At 51.9% G+C, this 10657-nt stretch overlaps 1 protein-coding gene across 1 annotated transcript; it reads left to right on the top strand.

Moving 5' to 3' along the window:
• Positions 1 to 3117: 3117 nt before the first annotated feature.
• CUNH3orf84 (chromosome unknown C3orf84 homolog) lies at positions 3118 to 10105 on the top strand. Its single transcript, XM_054594605.1, has 4 exons — positions 3118 to 3144; positions 4823 to 4936; positions 9217 to 9273; positions 9689 to 10105. Exons 1-4 carry the CDS (start codon positions 3118 to 3120, stop codon positions 10103 to 10105), a joined length of 615 nt encoding a protein of 204 aa, XP_054450580.1.
• The last annotated feature ends 552 nt before the right edge of the window (positions 10106 to 10657 follow it).

Genomic DNA, 10657 nt, shown 5'->3' with positions numbered 1-10657 from the left:
CATAATAGGTGCTCAGAAAATATTTACCATTAAATGAGAAAAAAAATACTTGGGAACTCAATTTAGACAATGGAGCAAAAGTTTCCACGTATCCACAGATTTAAAAATACACATGATTTGTTTTCAGTTATTACATTTCAGGTCCCTATATCAGCAAGGACTTAGTACATATTTTAACAATGGTGAATTGAATTTAATGTAGGATTACTGACTCATGTTTACTTATTTGTTTGATAGCCCGAGTGTTTTTTTTTTCCATTCACACTAGCAGAAATTCTTCCTTTTAGAGGCTAGATTTAGGATGTAGACAATTGCATACACATCACCACAAGACCATTATTTAAAGCCATTATTACTTTATCTAGATGACGAACCCTGTTGTCTACCACTTCTGTTCATGGTGATGGGAAAAGAGGGATTTACCTATAGTATGTGCCTTGGGGTTTAGAATACTGCTCCCCCAGTGCCATGCTTACACCCGTGACTGTGCCTAAGGGCCCCATAGTGCTTGATGTGCTCAGCCCCATGTTTATCTGTCCCCGGCATTTTACCTGTCCTCATGCTACCTGTATAGGCTTTTAAATTCTCAGAGGGCAGAAATCCCATCTGTTACAGCTCTCCCTTACTACACTAGCAATGAAGAGGCAGTCATCTTAGGTAGGACACTAGTCATACTAAGGTAAATGAAAACCGAATGCACACATTAAAAGCTTTCCAGGGCAGGGCTCCTTCTCATCCCCCAAATACCATTAAAGGAAGCATAGAACCCTCCAACCTTCCAACCCTCCGCTCCTTTACTGAGTCGCAGCACGTTTCCCCCTCAGATTTTGTGGCACATCTAAGGCTCACCCAACCTCATGCAGCCTCCTCTGTCCTCTCCCGCCTGCGGGAGGACACGCTCTGGGCCCCTAGGCTAAATCATTCTGCTGGCCTTCGCAGACGCCTCCAAGAGGTTTTCTGGAAAGGTAATCAACGACAAAACCCAGTCGGATTCCCTGCCTTCCTGTTTGCCCTGACTTGCCGGCTGGCTCTCGTCCTCACATCTCCGGAGCCAGACTGGGGATTTGGGACTCGCATGGGAGGCATGGCCCTTGGAACCTGACGGAAACAGCTCTCGGAGGGTGAGTACGCCTCTTAGGTCTCCTTGGAGAACCTAAGCCGTTGTCAGTCAAAGGGAAAGGAAGGGTGGCTAGGGACTGCAAGGCGTGGCTCAAGTGAAGACTGCTGTGCCCCAGAAACAACTCGAGGTCCTCTCGCAACCCCGAACCTATTTGCCAGGACCACTAGGCTTCGACACCGCCCCGCCCACTCCTCCCAGCGCCCTGCCCCAACCCCTCCTGCCTCCACCTCTGAGAGCCTCAAGGGGTCTGACCTGAGGTAGCCCTGATCTGGCTTCAAAAGCACTTGGCTCCCGGAAGTCGACTAAGCATGCGCAGCCCCGCCCCCCAGGGCCTGCTCTAACCAATGGAGATTACACCCTCCCCCTAGGCTCGCCCCTGCTGCAGCATGTGACTAACGGTTTTAACGGTTCTAACGGTTTTAACTGTGAGAATATTGCCGGGTCTGCTGGCCAGCTTCGCGCGCTCACACACCTCCAGCCCACATATACCTCCTGAGAGGTGCCTTCACACCCTGTCACCATCCCCGGCCATTGCAGATCCGCTCGGGAGACGTCAGACACATACCCTGCTGAATGCAGGGTGGACTGGGTGTCCGGGGCCAGGGCATGGCTGAGGTCTGGTGGTTGCCTTCAAAGCCATGAAACAGGATGGGTAACCAATGAAGGCGTGTGGATGGGAGCATTGTACTGAGGCCCAGGACACTCAACGGCTAGAGGCCTAGATGAGGAAAAAGCAGTGAAGGAGCCAGAGGAGGTGTGGTCGGGGACCGGGGAGGGCGAGGTGCCCCGGCAGCTGCCTCTACCATCGAAGAGGAGGAGGGCGCCTGCTGGATCCGACGCTGCCGATGGGACAAAGGAAAGGCAGAGAGAAAATGATCCGTGACTCTGACAGGAACCATTTCAGTTCATACATTGTATTCATAAACAACATGGAGCATTGCTCCGCATGTCTGTATCATTTTAGAAATGGTATACTTTGTGCATCTTTCTACAGCCTGACCTTTCGACTCACCAATTTTAAGATTTTTGTCTGTGGATTCAAGTGTCCGTAGCCAGTTCTTCACTGTGTCGCTTGTTGGCCAGTTTCCCCACAGTCCTGCTGGTAAACATTCAGGCTGCCCAGAGTTTCCCCCCTATAGCGATGCTACAGCGAACGTTCTTGTACCTGTGACTGTGAAGGGACCTCCAGGGTAATGATACTGTACCAGGGTGGACTTTCTGGCTAGCAGGGCTTGTGCCAGTGACACCAGCAGGTTCTGAGCATTTCCCGTGGTTGAATTTTTCATCGGTGCATTTTTAGTGGCTGACTGACAGCTGCTTTTGGTTAGGAAAAGGGATGAACAGTTCACATCCCAGTGCTTGTTTAACCAAAGAGAGAAATAGAATTATTTGCCCAAGGATAGCTTGGAATGGAACCACAGTGTACATATTTTCATGTTCCTTCTTTTGTTCCTTTGTGAGGCTCTCCTTCCCGCAGGCCCCTGTCACATTCGCCTGCCTGATTAGTGCTCCCAGTCACCACAGAATCCTGAGAAGTGGACAGACAGAGCCTTATTCTGAAGCACCAATTTTATCCTAAGAGGCACCAACTCCTTTAACATTTCTTCTGGCTCCAAGGAGTGCTTTCTAAATTTATATCCCTGGCATTTTGGTTGGGCAGTTTTAAAAATGCAGGACTTGCCTCTAAATGTTCTTCAGTATTTCATTGACTGGGAATTCATCAGACGACTCAATGGAGCCTTCTGTGTTTCTATATATAAGGACTCTCTCAGGCTGTTAATGCGGAGGGGCGGAGTTCTCTCTGGAGGGAAGTGAAAACGGAGCAGGAAGCCCAAAGGGGTTAACAGGCTAGGCACTGCCTCAACCCTCAGCAGCATTGTGCAGTCACAACTTCCCTTTGTCACTAAGCAACAAGAAGTTGACCTGCTGAGCTTCTCACACAGCTTCAGAAGGACAAGAGGAAAGTTTTATCTTCTCTGGTCCTTTCCCCCAGAAAGATGCAGAGTGCTTTAGTAGGCTCCTGGGTAAGAGCGTATTTTATAGTTAATCCTGGTCCCTGGCCCTGGGGTAGTACCTGAAATTTGAATGCATCTTAAAAGTAAAGTGAGAAGGATTTCATCCAGCATCCAGGCTAGTGGAGAACTCTGAACTACTGACTACCCCTCTGCCATCCTGGGATCACTCCTGGAAACTGCTTAGTCTTCCCAACACCATGCCCCCTTCCAGAGGTCCTGTTCTCATGCTAACCAGCTAACTTAAATACTATTGAACTAAACTGAACAGAAAGCAAGGTGTTTGGCAGACAGTAGAAGGATGGTCAGTAAAGTTGGATGACTCAGGACCTCAGTGGGATGAAAAAATGACGGGTTTCTCGGTCATGTGTAAAGATCCTGCTGTGATCAGAGACCGGCTGGGGACAGGATCTTTCTGCTCAGGGCTGTGATCATGGAGGACCAGACATACTTCCCTCTCCAGGGAGCACTCAAGACAAAGAGGATGGGCCACAGGAGTTCCTCATGGTGTCTGCCTAATGACATCAGCACAGGATAGCTCCTTCTTAGACCCCCGATGGTCGTTTCTGTCAGCTGCCAGTCCCTAGCTCTGAAGTTCTCTCCAGAAGGTATCCATTGTTGAAGTCCTTCCTTCAGGAAGTTCATCCCTTTGGGGCTCCAGTTTCAGAGGGTGCCCTTCTTTCCCCGGGATAGCAGAGTCTGTGTCAAACAGGTGTTCATCCATGACTTTGCAATGGATGCGGAAGATGGATCTCTTCAATCCTTGTTCTCCAGGGACCTTTGACCTATTAACATTTGGGGGAGGACAGTGAAGGGAACTTTCTCTCAGATCTCCCAGGGAAGGACCATGCCACTAGACAGTGGCCCTGCTCTCAAAACTCCGCTCAGTGCTATGAGTCACCCTACTCAGAAGCCATCTGGTCCCCTCCCTTGCTCAGAAGATAATCCATAGTCCTAACCCAGTGTAGGCCCTGTTCCTCCCTAACCTCACCTCACTTCTCTCCAGCTTGTTTACAATCCTTTAGTCATAAGACCTCTTCTTTTGTTCTTCCAAGGGCTCTTTCTCTTTCTCTCTCTCTGCCTTCTGAAACTTTGCACTTAGAGTTCCCAGCACATAGAAGTCTCTTTTACTCCTCCTCACATAGCTGACTCCTTTTCATGTTCAGGTTCCTTCCCCCATTGTCAGGAGGAGCTGTCCTTGTTCCCCCTCACTCTTGATGTAGTCATTGGGCTACTTCTTTCCTGACCCTATTCACTGTGCTTGACTCCCCCACAGAAGGAAGGTTCACAGGGGCCAGGACCTTCCTGTCTTTTCGCTGCTGTCTTCCCAGTCCATATTAGGCTCTTAAGAGAGAGGAGGGGAAAAAAGGAAGGAAGGAAGGAAGGAAGGAAGGAAGGAAGGAAGGAAGGAAGGAAGGAAGGAAGGAAGGAAGGAAGGAAGGAACTCCATCCCCACACACACATAGCCCTCCCAGGTGGGCCAGCACAGCTGGCCAACTGTTCTAATGATGAATGGGAGGACAAGTCTCTGCAGGGCCCTCTCCAGGGGACTCCCCTCCACCTCAGATTCTTTCTATTCCTACAGAAACTCCCAGGAGACGCTTCTAGCCTCTGAGATCTAGTCGTCGAGGTCTAAGACTTGGGATTGGGGTTTGGGTAGGATTCAACGCTCATGCCTGTCTTGTTATAGCACAACAGTGGCTTCTATGGGCACTACAGAGGGCAGTTCAAGAGTGAAAGTGCTCGAGAGTACCGCCTTGCAGCCAAGCCCCAGCCTCCAGCAGTGTTCCTGCAGCGAAGCCAGGTACAAGGCAGCCCCAGGAGCAGCTGGGTGGCTAGGCCGTTTTCTGCTTCTCTCAAGCCCCGAGAGCATCATCCTCAGCCCTTCCACACACAGCTGGACTGATGCCTGGAGCCAGCCTAGCCCCAGGACATGCATGAGGCCTGGCCCTTCTTCCCTGAATTGTCAGGTCTTTCTCCTACAGGCAGGGCGAAGAGGAACCAATACCAGTCTTGCTCAATGCTCCTTCTAGAAGGAGGAAGGGTCAGGGCCCAGGTGGGGTGAGCAGCCATGGGGAGACAGCCTCTAGAACCCAGGAAGTAAGCCTTGAGTTTTGCCGAAAACTGCCCTTATGCTCAGATTACTCGGTGCTGTGAAAGCCCATCAGCTAGCCCCAAGTGAGCCTCATAGTCCAGGGAGTGCTCCGGAGTGAGCGGGGAGGAGGCTCATCTGGTCAAGGAAGCAGTACGGAAACTGGCTGGTGCCCACACGCATGCCTAGCCCAGGGCACTGGGAAGGGTGATGGCAGAAAAGGCCTAACGTGCAGGGAAAGGCTTCCCAAGAACAGGGGACGGATGCAGGTCCCAGGCCCTTCACTGCTTCCAGGCCTGGAGACAAGGAGGGGACTCTGTGCATCAGTCAGGGCCCCAACAGGAAAAAGCCCACTCAAAACAGGAGAACTCCAAAGGGTGGACATGCAAAGAGGAGGTGTGGGCGCCGCAGGAGAAGGTAGCCTCACAGGCTGCTGACAACAGGACAGGGGGAAGGCGTGGCTTCTAGAACCCAGGAGACAGTGGTGTGAGGAGGGCCACCCTGTCAGGGGCGGTGATCTTGGGTGGAGAGACACTGCCAGGTGGGGGCTGGCCTGGGAGAGAGCCAGGAAAAGAAACACTGCCCCCTGAGCCAGGGCCACTGCCCCCGTGAGAGCGATGGCCTAAGTTCTGCAGGGACAGAGGCAACCCGGGGACTTCCTGCTGGGTGGTGGTAGTAGCCCTCAGTGGCAGCTCTCATCTCCAAACCAGAACATCCTCTCCGTCTGTGCCCCAGGGACAGAGGAGGGGACATGTTTTGGTTGAAGTGAGCACTTGCTATATAAAGCATTTACAAGCACTATCAGCAGTCCCAAAGAGCACTATCTGTGTGTGCTGGGCTCCCGTTGTGTGAGTGCCAAGTCTCACAGCTCCTCCTAGGTCTGACGCCATTTTAATTAGCAGGGTTGCTCAGGGGAGGTGCGCATTTTATTTTCTTATTAGCTGAGAGATACCAGGTCTCCACCGGCTGACTGCAGCTATAGTTGTTAAAAACCTTTCCGGGTTGTGGCATCTGCTTTACTTTCTTTTCAGTTTGGCATGTAGAGGTTTTATCAATGTCATTCAGATACAAAAAAAAAAATTTTTTTCCTCTAAACCAGATTTATTTATTTCTAGCCTTCACCTGCTTGACTCTTGGGAAGTGTAATCCTAGTCCTGCTTGTCCTTATGGTCACACAAGAGGACCATGGTTGTGGGCAGGTCCTTCACTGGTGGTGCCATGATTGCTGTGTCCTTGCCCCTGCCACAGCCATGCCTCAGTCAGCCAGAGGTTCTTCCCTCAGCACCCGGTGACTGCAGGCTGCCAGCCTCCACGGGGGCCTTTAGCCCCCCATGTGCACACACAGCTCCCTCCCAGAAAACCTACTGTTCCTCCAAGGCCTCTTCAGCTGGAACCCCCACCTGAGCCCCACCTGGTCAGAGACCATGGATTCTACCACCTTACGGGAAGAGGAGCCCTGGATGGTTTAGAAACAAAGATGTAGGTGAAATTCTCCTGAGAATTTCAGGACACTCAGAACTGCCTGGGTGGAGGAGAAATGATTGCCCTTCTTACCAGGCCCCCAGAGCTGGGAGGACAACCCCAGTCAGTGGGAATCAATGGAGCTTGCTGCTGCTGCAGGACAGCAAGTTTCCAGAGTCAGAGCTGGAGGCCACCACGAAGGTATCCATGTCCTCGTGCTGAGTACAATTCTATAGCTGAGCATAGAGGTGGGGGAGAATTTGGGGGTCAACTGGAACTTGCCCCAGACCCCCAGGTTTTTTTTAACATACATATATTTTTCTCACCCGAGGACCTATTATTGATTTGAGAGAGAGAGGAAGGGGGTGGGGGAGAGAGAGAGACATCAATGTGAGAGAGAAACATCGATCAGTTGCCTGCTGTACATACTGATAAAGCCCAATTTATCAAATTTTTTAATGGGACTTTTGTTTTTTTATGGATCAAGTCTAAGAACTCTGTCTAGCTTTAGATTCTGAATATTTTCTCCTTTTTTCCTAAAAGGGCCCCAAGTTTTGTTTTTGTTTTTAATTCTCACCTGAGAATATATTTATTGATTTGAGAGAGAGAAAGAGAAACGTCGATGTGAGAGAGGAACATCTACCAGCAGCTTCCCATATGTACCCCGAATGGAGACCGAGCCCACAACCTAGATATGCGTCCTGATTCAGGATCAGACCCACAACCTTTCTGGTATATGGGACAGAGCTCCAACCAACTGAACCACCCAGCCAGGACCCCCTGGGTTTTTAATCTCTGTGGTGCCAGCTTGTTTTATGAGGAATGAAAGGTAAAGTTCCTTCACTGATCTTTCATTCCATTTGAAGACCTTCACTGGCTAAAGCAGGAGGTCCCAATAGGGGAGCTTGTTAAAGACACATAGCACAGGCTCCACCCTGAAGATTCTGGTTCAGAGATCTGGGATGAAGCTAGCTAGCCCCTGCCTTTTACTTAGGAACCTCTGTCAGCCATTGCTCATTCCCCAACCCAGCCAAGACAGAACGGACCAGATCAGGCACTTGATTTGGCCAGGCGCTGTTCACAGAGATGGAGAGACAGATGTGAGCACGGCAGACGATAATGTCAGACAGCAAGCGACATCATAATATATAGTCATAGAGTATGTTAGAAGGTGTAAGTGCAGAGTTGGGGTGATGAGGCTGCTGGGGCAGTGTTCAAGGAAGGCCTCCCAAGAGGGAAGTGAGAAGGAGTCACACAGCCAGGCGGGAGAAAAATCTCCGGCAGAGAGAACGGGTGCAAAGGCCGGAGGTGAGAGTGGCTGGTGTGCTCGAGGAGCAGCGAGGATGCCGGTATGGCTGGAGGTGACGAAGGGATCAATACGGTGTGGGTCTCATGGACCGCGATGATGACTTTGGCTTTCACAAACATAAGGAACTGCTGTGGATCTTTGGCAAACAAGGGATGTGAACTGATTCACGTATTAAAATAATTATCCTGCCTGATAAGAGGACAGTAGACTTGGAGGAGCAAACTTAGAAGCAGGGACACCGGGTGGGAAGCTCTTGCAATAATTCAGGCAAGAGAGGAAGGTAGGTAGCTTGGACCAGCAAAGGCTGTGGCCATGCTGAGGAGCGGCCCAGTGCTGGGTTTGTATTGAAGGAAGTACTAACAGGATTTCCTGGCACATTGGATGTGAGACATGAAAGAAAAAAAAATCAGGGGGTCCCCAAGGTGTTTGGTTGGATCTAGCTGTCATGACATGAGCTGGGCGAGGCTGTAGGTGGAGTGGGTTTGGAGAACGATCCAGAGCTCAGTCATGTGCTTGAGATGCCCATTAAGACATTTGCAGTTGGCTACTGAGCCTGGAGTTCAGGAGAGAGCTTGAGCTAGAGGGGAAGCTTTCAGTTCCAGGTGGTACTTAGGGTCAAGAGCTTGGGCTGCTGCTGAGGGAGTAGGTGTGGACAGAGGGAAGGAGGGAATTGAAACCTAGTCCTGGCTGGGGGATGTAAAGATAAGAGCCCACGTAAACCTTGAACCACTACTCTTCTGATGGCAGGATATCTTTTTTTTTTTAACTTTTTTTTAAATCATCACCCGAGGATATATGTTCATTGATAGAGAGGAAGGGGGAGACAGAGGGAGAAACATCGGTTGCTTCCCATACGTGCCCTAACCAGGGATTGAACCTGCAACCTAGGTATGTGCCCTGACCGGGGATCAAACCTACAAACTTTTGGCGTGTAGGATGATGTTCCAACCAGCTGAGCCACATGGACAGGGTGATGGCAGGATATTTTGAAAGATGCCTCAGCCCCTTCCTCAATCAGCAGCCCCAGAGTCTGGTACTTTGGAGGTAAGTGCCAAGATGAGATGTCCCAGAAGTGAGATGTTGCTCTAGTTTGTATCTGCCCTGTCAGGGTGCTGGCAGTTTAGCAAATGAGGAGCAGTGGCTCCCAGCATCTTCCTTCCATGATGGACCCTGAGATAAGCACTGTTTTCCCCCATGACCTCCTTTCTCACTCTCTTTCAAGGAGCCAGCACAGCAACACTTCTTCTCCAAGCATGACAACCGCACTTCCTTTGACAAAGTGAGTGCTGGAAAGAGGAAGGAGCGTGGGTAGGCCCCCAGCCTAGGCTGAAGTTGGGGTGGGCGTGGGTGGGGAAGAGGTGGGAATAAGACAGTGCAGGCAGGGAGGTCTCCTGATATAGACAGAGGAGTGTCTGTTTTCCTGACAACCTCTCTCCTCTGGGAAACAATCCATTCCCCAACCAGAGGTACCTCTGCTTTGGTTTCCTCTGCAGCTTGCCTACAATGTGCAAATATCCCAGGGTCCCCTGACTTTCTAGGGCCCACCCTAGAATGGAGGGAGGCCAAAAAGGCTGGGGTACAGGCCAGGGAGGCGAGGCACAAGCTGGGCATCACCAGGCAGGCTTGGGTGTAGGGGGGACTCAGGCAATGCTTGCAGCCGGGAATGTGGGCCAAGGGCCCATATCGTTGAGAAGGGCCCCTGCTGCCTGCTGCAGGGGATCGGAAGGCGGAAGAACCTGGAGCGTCTGTGGCAGAAACACACCTTCCTGTGCTGGGCACCCTGTGAGCTGGAGTTCCATCAGCAGCGGCCCCTTGAGTCCTCCTACCAGGCCAACTTCCGGTCAGGCCCAGGACCCGGTGGCCTCCCTCAGCGCCTCGTCCACTTTGTGCAGATCCAGCCTCACTATGCCAGCACCACCTACCAGGAGAACTTCTGCCAGCCATCCCCGGGTGACCATTACGGCAGCAACAGCGTGAGACCCCAGGCCGCTGTCACCAACGCACTGCCTAAACTCCCAGAGATCCCAAAACCCAAGCTGCTGCAGCATTACCTTCATGCTGGGGTCTCCGAGTGCCTCAACTGGTCCAGAGCATTAAACAAGAATGGCTGACACTGCGGCCTGTCTGTGCTTGCAGCCCCAGAGGGCCCGGAGGCTGAGCGCAGTGAGGCACTGCCAGGCCCTATGCCAGGCTCCTACGGTGCCTGTGGCCATGGTGCCTGTGAGCTGGGCAGGGGAGGTGTGGCCCTGGGAGCCCTGCTACCCAGTGAGAAGGGGTGTGGCCTGCAGGAGGCTGAGGGTCCAGAAGGGTTACCATGGCCAAGCAGATGGGTTCTGGGACCCCAAGCCCATTCTTGCAACAAGCCCCGCTGCGAGCACCTTGCACTCAGCACGACCGCACGGAGAGCAGTCAGCGGCCCCTGCCAGTGGGCCGCCAAGTCTGCAAGAGGAGGCAAGGGCTAGCGGCTCTGCTCTCTCCGGGAGGCTACTGCTTCCAGGGCTCTGGTGCGGGGCTGCGCAGTCCTGCCTAAGAGACACCTTCCCCACAGCTGGGACAGAGGGAGACTGCCTGGGCCACAGGCCCCATCAGACCCTTCCCTATGGAGGAGGGCAGAGGCTTTGCGGAGGTGCTGTGTAACACACACTTAGAGAACATCCTGACCC

Source organism: Pteronotus mesoamericanus, unplaced genomic scaffold (genome assembly GCF_021234165.1).
Source record: "Pteronotus mesoamericanus isolate MK-2021 breed Mesoamerican mustached bat unplaced genomic scaffold, CSHL_Meso_final scaffold_533, whole genome shotgun sequence".
In the NCBI taxonomy this organism is placed as follows: Eukaryota; Metazoa; Chordata; class Mammalia; order Chiroptera; family Mormoopidae; genus Pteronotus; species Pteronotus mesoamericanus.
Note: the sequence above shows the minus strand (reverse complement) of the source record. Positions and strands in the feature narration are given on the sequence as shown.